General features: G+C 43.5%; 1 protein-coding gene and 1 long non-coding RNA gene across 3 annotated transcripts in view; one reads left to right on the top strand and one right to left on the bottom strand.

Moving 5' to 3' along the window:
- The window catches only part of PTEN (phosphatase and tensin homolog), a 54902-nt gene that overhangs the window by 20411 nt on the left and 18168 nt on the right, over window positions 1–16323 (top strand). The window contains exons 2-5 of the mRNA XM_030275735.4: window positions 2461–2545; window positions 6545–6589; window positions 11000–11043; window positions 14179–14417. Coding sequence (XP_030131595.1) covers window positions 2461–2545; window positions 6545–6589; window positions 11000–11043; window positions 14179–14417 — 413 coding nt within the window. The remainder of the gene's footprint in view (window positions 1–2460; window positions 2546–6544; window positions 6590–10999; window positions 11044–14178; window positions 14418–16323) is intronic.
- Window positions 1–16323, bottom strand: part of LOC140684419 (uncharacterized) — a 58502-nt gene that overhangs the window by 39092 nt on the left and 3087 nt on the right. The window contains exon 1 of one of the 2 annotated variants that reach the window (XR_012056660.1): window positions 4779–4792. The exons of the other annotated variant lie outside the window; for it this stretch is intronic. This is a non-coding gene — a long non-coding RNA (uncharacterized lncRNA). Of the gene's footprint in view, window positions 1–4778; window positions 4793–16323 lie in introns of those variants that run through there. 2 annotated transcript variants of the gene reach the window in all.

Raw genomic sequence — 16323 nt, 5'->3', positions numbered from 1 at the left:
CTCCCCATATGAAGTATTTGTCATTGCCTTTCCTTACTGGCATATTGGGTAACACCTTTTGCAATTCCCACATTTGATTTAAAATGTAAAAATAATTGTAATGGTCACAGAATCATGGAATGGTTTAAGGGACCTTAAAGCTCATGGTTTAGGGGTCCTTAAAGTGCCACCCAGTGCCAGGACCAGCCTAAGTGATCCCAGTGATTCCTGGTTGCCAAGGTGGTGCTCAGTCCGAGGCTGCACTCCTGATCCTAGAGGGCTTTCCCAGCCTGCTGGATGCTGTGGGCAGTCGTGCAGCAGGTTGGGAGCAGGAATGGCCGGGAGCTGTGCCTTTGAGCAAGGGAGAGGGAGGAGCAGGGGGAGCCAGGAGCTGAGCAGGAATCACGATTCCAGCAGCCTGGGAGCGCCCCGGTTATTTTGGAACTTTTTATCTGCCTGTGCCTGCGTGTTTGGAGGCTTTGGTGTTTGGAGCAGTGTGTGAGCAGGCTGGGAACACTGCTGTTAAGATGTTCTGTTCCCTTGGCTCAGGGGGTGTGTCTGCCTCTCTCCCATCTTGCACCAGCTGGGAATCCTGGAAAGTGTCTCCTGTCTCAGCCCCTCAGAGAGGAGAAGCATCTGAACATCAACCACGGGCTGCAGTGCCTGAACAAATGTAGGAGAGCTCATGCTTGCAAATAGAAGTGGGAGCAAGTCACTCACAATTGGGTGAAGTTTGGGCATCTGTCCCACGGGTGATGCTGCAGCTGAAACTGAGTTTTGTTTTGATGTGTCAAAATTAAATTGTTTTCCCCCTGTTGCCAGCATGAGGGCTTGTCTTCCATGAGAAGTGCTGTGGAAAGCAGATTGATATACTGGATTATTTTGCTGTGGTAATTTACGGTTTGTGTAGCCCTGCTGCTCAGAGCAGGATGCACAAGGATGGGCTTTGGAGGATAAATGCTGGAACTGGGAGTAGGTAGGAATCAGGCTGAAACTGGGAAGGAGGAGGGAGTGATGGGGTGTATTAGCCCAGTAACTCACAGTTAATATAATATAGAACCAGTTTCTTCTGCTTATGGCAGGGAATAACAGATAAAACAGTGAAGACATTGCTAATTATGTCACACCTTTTGTTAATTAAAGAGGTGTGAACTGCTTGCTGAGTAAAATAGATCAGAGGGAAATTCAAAGTTTGTGATTTGAGGTTATCCTAAGCTCTATAAGTTAAGCACTTTAATGTTTGGTTGGATTTTTTTCCCCAATATGTGTTTTTTTTAGTGTTTGGACAAGTACAGAATAAACTGGAAACCAGACACAACCTGTTTCAGTGTCTGTATTTAAAGCAGCCACAAATATTTATTTGGCTTACTCCAAAGCTTTTTCATATTTTTCTCTTTGTCTGTACAAATGATCTTTTGAATGGCCTAAGCAGACCAATGTCTATTAATACTTGGATTACAGCACAGTAAATGCTAATTTTTTTTCAAGAGTACAAAACATTATTTCCGTGTATTCAGTTCCTAATGTTTTTCTGAAGCCTTGCAGTTAATGGTGTCAATGCAGAACTTGGTCTGTGCTGCTCTGCTCTTGAGGACTTGTGGGAATTTTGCAAGGGTGGAGTAGAGTAGTTTGTGTCCTACTTCAGGCTTTTCTTTGTGCACAAGTAGCTGGAAGTTTAGTATCTTGGAAGCCAGTGCAGTGTCTCCCATTCTGATGTGATTATTCTTTGGAGCTTTGGTATATTTTGACCATGAAAATAAAAAGGAATCTTAAAAGGGTGGGATAATTTAGGTTGAGAGGGCCCTCTGGAAATCACCTCCTCCAGCCCCCCTTTTTAAAGCAGGGCCAACTTCAAACATATGCTTTGTTCTTGCTCCTGCTAAAATTAGTTTGAGGAGGAGTATGTTAATGTGGCAGGGTATGGGTTGTTTTGAGCTGCTGCTTTCATTTCTGGTTCACTCTTCAGCTGAGCTTTTTCACTACATTATCATTTCTAATAATGCTTTAAACTTGGGAGGACTTTCTTTTCTGGAACTCTGTTAAAAAAAAAAATCCATATATCATTTCACCACAGGGAAAATAAATACCAGTAATTTTCTAGCAGTTGCGAGTTCTTTACTACATCAACTCTAAATGTAAACTTGAAAATTTCTTATTTGCCCTTTTTCCTTAGCATTGATTTTTTTGGCTAAGAGGTACTTTTCTTAAATTCTTTTATCCTGGGTTGCTTTTGGCAAGTGAATTGCAGGTAGTTCAGAATAAGAAATAAGAATATTTGTTCAGAAGTGGGTAATTGCTGGAGGTATTTTTATAAGCAAGGTATAGAATCCTTTTCAGATCTGCACATTCCCACCTATTGCATGCAGTTTGTTGAGCTGTTGCTCAGATTTGGTTACAGTTAAACATTTGATTAATATCCATTTAATGCTTATGTAGACATTTCACATGCTTTATAAATATTTCCATAACTTGCATATTCAGATATTTATCCAAACATAATTGCTATGGGCTTTCCTGCGGAGAGGCTTGAAGGAGTGTACCGAAACAACATTGATGATGTAGTAAGGTAAGGCTTTATTTTTCTTTTCCTTCACTTATAAAACTGTGAATAATCTTTTCCACGCTCATTTATGTCCTGCTGAAGAAAGGCTGTCTGTTCTGACTTGTAGAAATGCCGAGGTTTTTTTGCATCTTGTAGATGTTGCCTTAATAGCTATCCTGGAAAATGTTGGAAAAACCAAAAAATGGCCAGGCTGCTTTTCTGGGTTGATCTCAAATGCATGTAATCTGCTTTTTTAGTGAAAAATTGATTTCAGTAAGTTGTGATGTAGTGAAAAGAGGTTATTTACTTATAGAAAGACATCAATCCAATGGCTCTCTTCAGTGTCAAGAGTTTCCTCAGGTAACTGATGGTATTTCAGGCTAAGTTTGCCCTTATCCTTTCTTCAGTTGATAAATTAAGTGTTTCATTAGTAAACTTTGATTTCAGATAGTAAATGTAGTAAACATTTGTTTCAAACAGTAAATTTGAAACATGCATTTTAAATAGTAAATGTAAAAATAAATTATTTTATATAAAGGCTTTTACATTTGCTTATGTTGAATAATTATGGACAAGGAGAAAGATGACATAAATCTTTTACTGTTGGTAAAAAAGCCCCTATAGGTTGTCATTTTTAATTTCAGATGAAGTCATTACTCTGAACTGCTGGCTGCAATTGAGGAAGAGGTGGAGAGTGTCGTAGGAACACTGTTGTAATTCATTTAGATAAAACCCTACCTGGAGAGTTTGAGAGGTTGCATTAAAAACTAAACACTTGGTAGGAACTGCTAAAAGTTTGTGGTTTTAGGATTCAAAGCTGTGATTTTTGTGAAGCCGTGGTGCTTTAGAGATCATTTGAAGTCACGAGCTCAGTAGCTCTGTGGGAGACACTGGCTGTGGGATTGAGGCACCCTCAGCAGATCCAGTGGTGACCCTGAGCTGAGGGTGTCAGTCACACGCTGGAGGGAAGGGATGGATCCAGAGGCTCCTGCACAGGCTGGAGAGCTGAGCCTGCACCACCCTTATGGAGTCCAGCAAAGTGAAGTGCAGGTTCTACACCTGGCTCTGGACAGCCCCCAGATCAATCCAGGGGATGAGCAGCTGGAGCAGCCCTGGAGAAGGACCTGGGGGTGCTGGGGGTGGGAGCTGGGCCCCAGAACCCCCCTGTGCCCTGGGCTGAGCCCCAGTCTGGGCAGCAGGGGATGGGGGGATTCTGCCCCTGTGCTCAGGTGAGACCCCACCTGGAATTCTGGTGCCTCCAACATGAGAAGGATGTGGAACTCTTGGAGCAAGTCCAGAGGAGGCCACTGAGTTCTGATGGGGCTGGAGCCAGGCAGGGGTGAGAGTGGATGGACTTTAAGGTCTTTTCCCACCCAAATTGTTCTGAGATTCATTGACTCTACAGTTGTCGGCAGGCAGAACTAGAGCTGCAGGAATCTCCATGGGGATTGCATCCAGGTTGGGACAGAGGTGAGCTGAGCTCCTCCATTCCCCCTGGGAGGACTCATCAGCCTCACCCGACAGTCAGTGCTCTGGAGGCAGTGGCTCCCTGCACAGCTGCACTCAGCTGGGCTCCAGGGGGTTGGTTTTGCATGTTCCACTGTCATGACGAAAATCGCCATCCCCAAATAGCACTGAGGGTGTCAGAGCCTGGAGCTGAGCTGGCTGGGGGAAGTGCAGTGCCTGCATTCTCTGCTGCCCTGGTGAGAAGTCATCACTTCTCCAGGGCTGGGCAGATCAGTGAGGGTCAGTGCAGCAGGCAGGAGACACTCCTTGGGTGTGTGTGTGTGTGTGTGTGTGTGCCTGGATTGTGAACAGAGGGGGAAGTTGTGTTCTCTAGTTCACACAGGAAAACGTTGCTTGGAGAAGCTGTGGCTGCCCTGGATCCCTGGCAGTGCCCAAGGCCAGGCTGGACTTTGGGGCTTGGAGCAGCCTGGGACAGTGGAAGAATTCCCAAGCCACAAACTCCACCTCTCCAGCCAGTTTTCTTTCCCAGCAGTCAGAGGCACCTTTTTACCAGCTGATGGAATATCCATTCCCTGGATACTCCACCTTTGAAAACTGTGGGTTAAGAGCAAAGGCTGGACTTTGGATAAATCACAGAATGGTTTAGGTTGGAAGGTATTTAAAGCTCATTTCCTTCCAGCCCTACCATGAGTAGGGACACCTTCCACTGTCCCAGGCTGCTCCAAGCCCTGTCCAGCCTGGCCTTGAACACTGCCAGGGATCCAGGGGCAGCCACAGCTGCTCTGGGCACCCTGTGCCAGGGCCTACCCACCCTCACAGACAAGAATTTCTTCCCAATATCTAATCTAATGTGGGAACAATGTAAGTAAATATTGATAGGCAGGAGTCTTTGAAGGCCCTCTATCCATTCACAGCCTTGATTTCAGTAGCTTCTGGATGAAGGAAAATACATTTTAGTGGTTGAGTAGGTAGATATGTGTAAATTAGATTTGGGTACTGGAATGCCTATATAATTATTAAGCTGTCCATAAACACTGATCAAAAGGAGAAGTGATCACCTAAAAGCATCATCAGCCAAATTAAGATAAGCAGAGATGTAAATTAAGTGGCTTCAGGGAACTGGATGCTTAAGTCTTATTACATTTGTTGCCATCTCTTTTTAAACAAGAATAAAATGTGATCATGCAGCATTCTGCATGTTGCAGTCTTCATCTGCTCCAGTCATCTTTTTATTGGGGAGTTTTTTTCCAAGTGTTTTTTTTACAGAAATCCAAGGTGCTTGAGCTCCCCAGCAGCTGGTATTGAGCCAGGATCCAGCAGTGGGCTTTTTCTGAATAGCTGGTACCCTGACAAATTCCAGGCTAATGCTGGATGGAAGTACAACCTGCACTGCTGGCTGTCTCCTGTGACTGACACTTGGAGAGGTTTTTGTCCTTAAAAACATCCTTGCCTGGAAGCTTATATTCCACAGTGTGGATATTCGTGGAAGAGCAGAGCCAGCTCTCCTCACTCTCTGGTGTGTATTAACAAACAGGAGCATCTCCTGGAACAAATCCCCGTGTCCACCATCTTCCTGAGGCTCTCCAAGGCTGCCAACAGGGGCACCAGTGGCAGTCTGGGAATTTTTTTCTGCTGCACTTGGAGTTTCTCACTCATAAGGAGCACTCACATCTGTTCTCATTTTAGTGCGGGCCTTTAACCACAGAGCTGTTCTAGGTTCTTCTGGAATATTATGACTGATAACCAGAGCTTGTTTTTGCTTGAGCTTTCCAGGATTTTAGCAGCTAGTGTTTCTTTTCAATTTGAACAGCATGTTCTGTCATGGCTAATTAAATTCCTTCTGGCTGATGTGCAGATACACACTGTTGATGATGTTAAGTGTAAACATTTGCATGTTATTTCTTCTTGCACATTGCCAGGTGACACATCATATATAATCACAGCAGTTCTGATGAATCATGCTTGCAATTTGGCTCGTCGAGGCTTGTATGGGAAGTTTGTGTTCCAAAGTGAGCATGGAAATGAAATGAGTGTGAAAAAGTGTAGTGGTCTTCCTTCCAAAACTCAGCATATCACTGGGAACAGACTTCAGTAGCAAATAATAAAAAACCTGGGGTTAAAGTGAATGATTGTGGCTGGAACTGAACACAAGAGTTACTTTACCTGCTTTTCTTCCTTGTGTCAAAATATTTGGCATAGGTGATTAAATAGGAAGTGTTGCCAGATACCTGGTGTGGTCAGTGCTTTCAGCTTAAAATAACCAAGCCTTCCTGAGCTTCTTACAGTGACCTGCAGGTGTTTTAGGAATCAGGAAGTCGGTCCATGTACAGTAAATATTTCAGTTTCAGGTCAGACCTTGTTTCCCTTAGTTACATTAGTGGTGTTATCAATGCTGTTGGATTATTTGGAGGAGTGAGGTTTGCCTCCTTGATTTTTGGGGCACTGCAGGCTGGGATTGCAGAACTGCACATGCTGGTGCTGCTTTAAGGATGTTGCAAATTAAGTTCAATATTATTCAATGTATATTCATGCATACATTTTTTTCTTCTCTTGAAGGTTTTTGGATTCAAAGCATAAAAACCATTACAAGATATACAATCTGTAAGTATGCTCTTAAAAGATACATTCTCCAAAATAATGACTTCTAAAAATAGCTGAGGAGTGCAAGTGGCTTGTTGCTGTCCTGAAGCAGAGCTGGAGATGTTTTGCACATTTCTTAAAACAATTAAGCCTGATTGAGAGCCCTGGTACTTCATTTAGTGGAGCTGAGTGAGGTTAAATGAAATGCTGGTGTGTATTCATGTTACTTGAACGCTTTTAAATGACTTGGCATCCAGCCCATCTGGAGCTTGGGCCATGTGATTAAAAAGTGAAAAGTAATTCACAGCAGGCTTTCTGTTCATGTATTAATGTCCAATTGCCAAATGAATATTTTCCTGTTTTTTTCTCTATTTATTTTTTAATCAAACTGTATTGGTACCAAAGTTCTGCTTGCTTCCTCCCTCTTCCTGTGTATCCCTCTTTATTATTTCGAAGAAGCTGTTGGAGCAATTGGTGGTGGTTTCTGACTTTTCTGAAAATTTAGTTCTGCAAAAAGCTGTAGTTGTTACAGGAGTTTTCTGGTTTTGGCTTTTTTTGGTTTTTGTTGCTGTTCCTTCATCTAATTTATTCGTTAGCTTAGTCTAATTTAATTTGTATAAATGACTTAGTGATGTCGAAGAGTCATGGTTTTCCTACCCCTCACTTTTTTCCTAAAAATGCAAGTTGAAGATTGAGTCTCTGAACTGTTACAACTTTATTATTTTTTTAATTAATGTTTTTAAATAGCTACAATTAATAGAAAATTTACTGTAGTACAGGTGCAGGTAGAAGAGGTAACTCCTGCTCTCTACCTTTGGAATCTTCTGGAGCTCTGGATCATTTAAAATCAAAACTCCCCTGGTTCATCATTCCCCCCAAAGCCTCCTGGCAGCCCCTGCTTGTTTGAGCAGCAGAGCAAGGGCAGCTAAAGCCAATCTCCTGCTGCTGCCTGGGGCCAGTGCAGCTGTCACCTGCTGGGAAGGGTGGCTTTGGTGTCCCTGCCAGGGTCTGGGTGTGCTGAGCCCCTTGTTCCAGTGTGGCTCCAGAGGTGCCAGGTAACAGCCAGAGGCTGCTGGAGTCAATTTGTCAGAAAGCAGGATTTTTAGGAAGACTGATGTGCATCTTTTCAAGTACCACCTCTCTGAGGAGCTCCTTGCTAAGTTTCCACTTTGCTGTCTGCCAGCTGCCTCATTTTACTGTAAAGTCCCCGAGCCCTGCACAGGAACAGCTTTTTAAAGTTTGTGAGTGAGAAGAGCACTGATGAGACAAATGAATTTGACATTTTTATGTGTTTTCAGCTGTGGAAAAAACATGTCCATGTGTGCCAAAGTTTTTGTCTTTGGGTTCCTTATATAAAACTTTATTTTCTTGTTGTTAACTGCAAAACAATCACAAATGAATCTTGCTAGAATTACTTTATTCATCCTCAGATGAAACATTTCAGAGGATAATACTGTCTGGAGATATCTTAATGCTTATGCAGGCAAATTTTATACACATAAAATGCCATCAGGTGAAATGTGGCAAAGTTTGGTCAGGAGATGGGAAGGAATTGCATCCATCAGGTATTCCAGAGAACTCCATTTCTTCAGATTAAGCTGATCCTTTGTAAATAACGATCTATTGTCTGTGTTTCAAAGGAGGAGGTGGGAGTTCAGAGGAGTTACGTGATTATAGTCAGAATTATTTCAAAAATCTGTCATGGGATTTGAGTTCCCTTAAGGTAGCTGTTCCATGAAGTTGATAATAATGTATGTATTGAGCAGTTTTATCTAAAAGGATTTAGAGATTTTTCTGAAACTATGTCAGTTATGTCCCATCCTCACATCTTGGCTTTTAACTTCCCAGCAGTTTAATTTTCCTTCTTGTGTTGCTCCTCTCTTGTTTGCCTTTGCTATTTCTTCAGTATTCTCCTTAAATCTGTTTTACATCTCCTTTAAATCTGTTCTTCCACTTGGATCTCCTAACTCCTAACTTCCCATGCTGACAGATTGTCACATGCCCTGTTGTAATCATCTCCATCTTCTCCAGTGGGTTTCCTTGAGCTGTCCTGCAGACAGGTGGTTAAAGGAAGGAGCTGTGATGAAAATGGGCATTTTCTGTGCTTGCTGTGTCCCTGGGGCTGGGCTCTGGCAGAGGACACCCCAAGTCCTGTCAGCAGTGGCACCATGGCTGATCAGGAGGGTGTCTGGCTGGCAGCACTTTGCTTCTGGGTTGCTTTAAACTCGCTTTAATCCTAAGGAGGATCCTAGTAACAGCCAACCCATTCCTTAACCTGAAAAATGCCAAAAAATATTCAGGTTTCATCTGGAGATCTGATGCTATTTTGTTTAAAACCCCCACCCCAAATGCACTTGCAGCACTAAGCCCCACCAGTATCTCCAGAGTGTGTCTTGGTGGGATTTCTGCTGCAAATACCCACAAATTCAGTGCAGCTGAGCCAGGATCTCTGTACTGGTTGTGTTCAACCATTGCTTGTGTATCCTTGGCATCAACAAAACTATTTTTTAATCCCTCATGATATTCTGCTCAATGATACTCTCTCAAAGTTCCAAATTTGATGGGTTTTCTGCCCATTTGTGAATTTAAAAACTGTTTTGAAGACTTTCATCTCTTACTGCCCCTATGAGCTGGGTGTTTCTTTAGAAGGAAGCAGGAAGCTTTCCTGGATAAGATGCTTTGTGTTAACTGCTTTGCTTCCTAGCAGCTCCCAAAGTTCCTGTGCTGGGGGCTGCTCCATCCCCCTTGGATGGACATCCTGCATCCAGCTCTCTTCTCAAAGGCTCCAATGCAGATAATATTTTTGGGATTCCCCTCTGCCAGCTTAACGTGGTCACTTCTGACCCAGATGAAGTGTCAGCAATGTGATTGGAGCTGTGAAAGCTGCCAGGCTTTTCCCTAGCAGAGGGTAGAGCTGAGAAGGCTCTGGAATTCAGGGAAAGGGAAGCCCTGAGAGCATGTACAACCCCAGCAGACCTGCCTGTGGCTGTGTCAGTGGCAGAGCTCAGGGCAGCACTGGGAGGCTCCAGTTACAGTCACACAGGGAGCAGCCCAGTAGTTTGTGTGTCTGAAAGTGTCAACTAAGCTCCATGTGGCTCCAAAGGCTGCAGTCATAACATACCTGGTAAGCAGAGATGAGTTCATAGCAGTCCTGAAACTGCTGTGGGAATTGGAATCCTGTGAAGAGCACAGGCTGTAATCAGAACTGAAGATCTAGGTGTGATTTGTCTGCTGAAATGACTCCAGCAGTTGTGTTTCAGCCTGGTGTCCTCTTTCATAGAATCCCAGAATGGTTTGGGTTGGAAGGACCTTAAACATCATCTTGTTCCACCCCCCTGCTGTGGGCAGGGATGCCATTCTTTAGATCAGGCTGCTCAGGTCCTCATGCAAGCTGGTCTTGGCAGGATTGTTGTTAATTTTCCTTTCTGAACTGCACTTTCACTCACATCATCTTCCAAGGGAAATTCTGGAGGGTATCCACTCTTGCCTTCTTTCCCCTTAGCCCAGGATCTGATTGTTCCTTAGTGTGCTGGTTTGGCTGGTTTAGAGCCCAGCTGAGGGGTGGTTTGTGTCTCATCACTGCTGTTTGTCCTTGGGCAAGGCAAATCATGTGTGGCTTGCTGTGTTTTTGTCTAGCTGGAGAGGGTCTCTTCGAGTTGGGAGAGACTGATGCAGCTCCAGAGCCTTCAGAAATGTGCTGCAAATACCCACAAATTGAGTGCAGCTGAGCCAGGAGCTCTGCATTGGCTGTGTTCAACCATTGCTTGTGTATCCTTGTTATCAACAAAAATATTTTTTAGTGTCTCATGATATTCTACTCAATGTGCCATTTTCCAGGGGAAATTTTCCACATTTCTGAGGGGGAATGTGGCTGCCTGGCCTTCAGGGGTCACCTAAATTCAGGAATCAATGCCAAGTGGCAGAGCAGTGCCACAATCTCTGCTTGATCCAAGTGATCTCTGTGATAATATTAGTGGGGTTTGTGGTGGATATCCTTGTGATCCCCGTTGCTCTGAGCACCCACACTGCTGCTGAGGCACCCTGAGCTGTGTTCTGGGTTCAGCATCCCTGCATGAAGGTCCCAGCTGTCTGCTCTCCTCGTGTTTGGCAGCACAAAGCTGCTCCAGTGCTGGAGCTGCTCGTGCACAGGGTTAGGAGGTGCATACTCAACTCATACTTGCATGAATTGAGTCACACTGACTAAAACATAGCCTTGGACTACAATTACCAGAGGGTAAGTATTTGCCTTTCAGTAAAATAATTCACATTTTACTGAGCAGTGTGCTGCAAAACAGTTTTTTTTTTTCCTGTGTGTAACCTCTAGTTTTAAATCATAAAAGGTGATGGGCATGCATGATTTTCCAGGGTGTGACAGATGCTGGGAGTGCCTCAGAGACTTGTGTTGAACTCTTGTCTATTTTTCTTTTTCAGATGTGCTGAAAGACATTATGACACCGCCAAATTTAACTGCAGAGGTACGTTTTTACTGCCTAATGTGTGTTCTCTTTAAACCTCAGTGAATGAAGGCCTAAAGGAGGAGCTGATGAATAGTCATGTAGGAGATTTGGGCACAAGGAATGATGTCAGATTGCTTTGAGTCATTGGAAAAATTTGCTATATTCTTGATGCTTTCAAAAAAGTGTGTTCCTGACAGTTAAAGATCAAGATCTAACACAAAGTCTGCAGTTGCAAAAAATTTCTGCAGAATGGGTTACACAGAAGTTTCTGTTTGGTGAAATACAAATTCCTTGTACAATTTACATGTGAGGCTTGGAGGAGTCTGGTGCTTATGAAGGATGCAAATGGAGAACGTTTAAGCCATTATCACTATGTGTATAAAGCAACTTTTGGGAGATCTTGCCAAGCCTTCAGATGCTAAAATAAAAATTAATTCCCATGTGATCTCTAAGAGAGATGATCAAAGACACTCTGCAGAGCTGCCAAAAGCAGTGGGGAATCTTTCAGGGGTGTCTTTTGACCTTGTGAGTGGCTACTGATGTAGCTGTTGTGTCAGAATTACCTCCTCAGGCAATAAATAAGTGCAGATTTACCTTTTTTCCTTGGGCAGAGGAGCATTTCTTGCTCAGAAGTTGTAGTTCCTGTGCCTCAGATGAGGGTAGATGAGGAGTCCTTGTGCCTATGGAATTGTAGGAGATGAACAAATTGTGGTCTTTTTCTGCATCACAGCAATGGCTCAGCTTCTATTTTCCATTATTATTATTTTAAACCATCCATCTAGTTATGGAAGAGGGTTTAGAACGTGACCAAAATGTAATTGGCTGTTTTAATGTCTGAATATAGAAGAACTGAAATTGTCTTGCTGAAGTCGTCAGCGCTTCTGATTTGCTCTTTGGATGTTGAATGACAGTGCCCTGAAAGCTCACTCCACACTCACCAGCAAGGAAAAAGTATTTTAGGATCTGCTTGAGCAGTGCTTTGTGGGGAACAAGAGAAGAGGACATGTTCTAATATGGCCACAACATATGTTTGCTTGAGTTTCTGCTTTTTGATACGGGGGAGCTCAGCTCCCTTCACTGTCAATCCCAGCCCCAAATGCTGTTTGTGACAGCCCCTTTCACAGCTCCTCTGCACAAGACATGCTGGGTTTTTTAATTTTTATCCCCGAATTAGTTAACCTCAGATAACCAAATTGGTGACTCAGGACTTCCCTAAGCAGAGGAACAAAAGTTGTACTTGAAAATCTCTTGAAGTGAACTGACTGCAAAGGGAACTTCTGATTGTACTGAGCGTGAAACACCAGAATAGTTCATTATTCACCCAGGATGATCTTGCATCACATTAAACCCCAAACACTGAAAGCTCTTCATCTTCTTTGGGAAGCAGCTTTGTGTCCATGGTTTTTCCAGTTTCTGAAATCCTTCCACATGCTGGAATTGTCTTCTGCTTTGCCACAGATTTTCCTATTTTTTCAAACTCTTCTGTGTGCTATGGGGATTCGTCTTGCAATGTGTAGGGGCTGGGGGAGAGAGCAAGCAGAATTATTGTCCATTGGAAGAACTGCACCATTGAGGAACTGCACCTTCTCAAGGTCCTGCTCAAGACTGTGCAGCTTAATATTTCTTTCCTCCCTCCACACCATCCCAGGGCACCCATTTCCTTTTCTCACTCCAGCTTTGAAGAAAGTACAACAAGGTTTGCCTTTGATTCCAAATCTTGGAGAGCATCTTCAGCATCCTGTGACTGCTTGGGAGTTTTCAGGCTGTTCTTTCAGGACTTCTTTACTCCCCTTTTCATGGAAACATTGCTGGCTGTAGTTGTGATAGACTCAAAGCTGTACAGACAAACTGCAGCATTTTTGCAACTTCTTTTCTTAGGGATTTCTAAATAAATTCCATCTTTTAAGTTCACATAAAGCTTTAAGGATCATTTGGGGAGCCTTTGGATCTTCCATGTGGAAGAATTTGTGTGTTGATTTTTGTGAACATGTGTTGCCTCTTTAGCAAAGATTACTCACTTCATCAGCTTCCCCATTTGTTCTGGGAGATGAAGGGGGCAGTCTGTGAGTGAATAAAGTTGGTGATCCTTCCAAAAGGCTGTGGACTTGTCCTGCAGTCCTCCAGCAGTTCCATAACTTCACCCCTCACTTGTGCTCTTGGAGTCCTTGGGGATTCATCAAAAGGAGCCTTGCATGTGTGACTACAGAGTGGTGCTTACAAAACCAGTACAGACACTTGCCAAAAAAATGAAATGTATTCATTTTTAGCCCAGAAAAGGAAGTGGTGTTTCTAGATGAGAATTTTGAAGTGTACCAGAGTTGTGTTTGTAAGATCCCAAGGCTGTCCATGGAGAATTGGGGTGCACTTTCATCAAGTTCATCTGCTGAAACCAGAACATTGTGTGTAGTTCTGCTGGTCAGGGTGATACTGTCCCTCATCTGATCTGAGGTGGGAGAAGTTTGGGTGCTGCTCTCTGCCTAGTACTTATTTTTAGCTTTCATGAGTTTCCTTGCATTTCCTGCATCGCTTTAAATTCTTTTCATCCCTAGATGGAAAAGTGTGTGTGAATACAGGACAGCGTTGTTCAGTGCTTTGACTCTAAACCCCATAAGCATTGCCAGTGTCTTACCTGAGATTTCTCTCCCAATTACCATTTTTGAAATATGGAAATGGCAGGTTTTTGTTTCACAAGGCCTTTGAGCAGCTTTTGAGACTTTGTTCCCAATGTAGACCCAACCGTGATCAGTAATTTTTCAGCAAAATTCCTGTTGTCTGCTCAGTGACTGAGGTCTGGCCTTGTTCTCTCTCAGCAGGTAGTTTAATTATTGCTGGGATAATGGCTTTTCACAAGGTTATTCTGTGTGCCAGCACGCTCTTAAATTCTGGAAAATTCATGTTACAGAGCCTGTGCAGCTCAGCTTAATAGAGGTGTGAAATAGTTGCTCCATGGAGCAGGATGTCTGCTTACAGATTAATGGAGAAATGTCTGCAGTGTTTATGATACACTGAATAATACTGGAATTAAAAATACATATCAGTATGTGAGATGAGGGGGGGTTATTGAATAACTGAATTTTTACATGCTTGTCACAAAGGTGACCTGAGCTTGCTTTGCCTTTTGAGGTTCTGATGAACTCCTCCTTCTCCCTGCAGTTGCACAGTACCCTTTTGAAGACCATAACCCACCACAGCTGGAGCTCATCAAACCTTTTTGTGAAGATCTTGACCAGTGGCTAAGTGAAGATGACAATCATGTGGCAGCAATCCACTGTAAAGCTGGAAAGGGACGAACTGGTGTAATGATTTGTGCATATTTGTTGCATCGAGGCAAGTTTTTAAGGGCCCAAGAAGCCCTAGATTTCTATGGGGAAGTAAGGACCAGAGACAAGAAGGTGAGCTGTTGCTGTTCTTCTGTCCCTCTACCTGTAACATGCTGCTTTTCTTCCTTGAGATCCATTTGGTGCTCAAACCCTTCGTGTTGTCTGATTTAGCTCCAACAGGGTTGGATCCATGCAGTTGGAAATGGAAAAGCTTTCCTTAGCAGCAGTAGCCTTTAGTCACAACACTAAACCAACCTGGTTTTAACATGTCCTGTTCAAGAAGACCTGGACAGCTGATTTTAAATGGCTTTTTCAGCATGTTCTGCTGCATGGTGCATCAGAGGGGCAGTGAACTTTCTCATTCAGTTTTTTCAGCCCAAATAAGAGGATTGTTCCAGCTGATTGTGCCTGAATGGATGAGTTGTTCATCTCTTCATGTTCCCTTAACTGCTGTGGTGGAGTTTGGAGATGCATAGGGGAATATTCCAACTGGAAGGCCCTTACTGTTGGATGCCCCTTTTCTGTAAAGGGTAGTTAAGGACCTTTCTGGCAGGGTTAGGCCTCATTAATGAGAATTTAACCTCCTTATTTGAACTCTTCTTCAAAGATGATAAGGTGTGACTTTTAAGGTTGTTTTAGCAAATTTCCCTGCTTGTCTTCTACAATTTCCCTGAGTGTGGTGGCTTAACATCCCAGGGGGGATCATCCCTGCAAGCCAGTTTCAACCTTCTCAAGCACAGAGCTCTCCCTGTTCCTGGAATATTTACACAAAGTATTAATTTCAGTGTGTTGGTCTCTAATAAGAAGACCTTCGTGTTTGAAGGCTCTTGAGAGTGTCACATAAAGAATTTTAGAATTTGGCTGGTAATTCATCACAAGGAGTAAGAAACTCCTCAGTCTCCTCTGCTGACAAGGTGGTGCTGTTATTTATTCCATGTACTGCTGAGTTGGTTGTGGTGTAATGCTGGAGTGGAGACAAGATCAAGGTTTCCCATCAAAACTTTGTGGCTTTTGGTAAAAGTGCATGAGAGAGGCTAAGAAAGAGCAATGAATAAACAGAGTAGATTGCTCCTGCTGATAAGGGTTATCTCCAGAGCTGGATAAAGCAGCATGAAAACGATAGAACTGAACAAATAGACAGTGACCTGCTGTGCCTCAGTTTCCCTTTTGTGAAAAGAAGGTTGTGTTTCTGCAAGTTGGGGGTAAGGCCAGTTGGGTGTTTATCAGTATCCCAAGTGTGCCTTGGACATCTTGGAGGGGAGAGAGAACTCAGCAAACAGGAGTAAGGAGAGCCTTGTTTACTTGACTGTAAACACTGTCTGTAACCAGCAACTTGTTTTGGTTTCAATGTCTCTACTGCAAGAGTTGACTTTTTTCCCTTCCCAGCTCCACTTGAGCTTGGTTATCTTGATGTGGCCAGTGGGCAGCATGTGATTCACATAATCCTTCAGTAGTGTTTATAAACAGGTATTCCAGTGCAGGTTTCTGGAGCCTTTTCTTCCCTTGTGGCCCATATTTCAGTGTTATATGTCAAGTGCTGCTCTCTGATTTGATATTTCACCACACCTTTGTATAACTGACTTCCTCAATTCAAAGTCAATGAGGCATCAAAAGAGCTCTCTGCACAAAGGGACAAGCAGATGGCTTTTTTCTTTCTTTTTGGGCCAACATAGATATGATAAAGGAAAACTGGCTTGTATAGGGACCAGATTTTCTTGGTTTAAAGCAAGGGCAGCTTTGCACCTGTAGCTGCTGAGAATAGCCCAGCTACAACCAGTGCTGCCATGAATGTTCCCAGCAGAGCGCTGCTGCAAGGGCTCAGGCTGTGCTGGCAGGAAGTGTGAGTCTAATTGCAAGAGGAAGTATGACTAATTGGTCAGGAGCACAGCCCTGAGTACTTCTGGAGCCAGCTTTTCCCAAGTGCCTGCTGGGAGAAGCAGCTCCGGGGAGGCCTTTGCACCATCAAGTGAGAGTTGTT

The sequence above is a fragment of the Taeniopygia guttata genome, chromosome 6 (genome assembly GCF_048771995.1).
Source record: "Taeniopygia guttata chromosome 6, bTaeGut7.mat, whole genome shotgun sequence".
NCBI classification, from domain to species: Eukaryota; Metazoa; Chordata; class Aves; order Passeriformes; family Estrildidae; genus Taeniopygia; species Taeniopygia guttata.
This window is presented reverse-complemented; position numbering and strand designations above follow the sequence as displayed.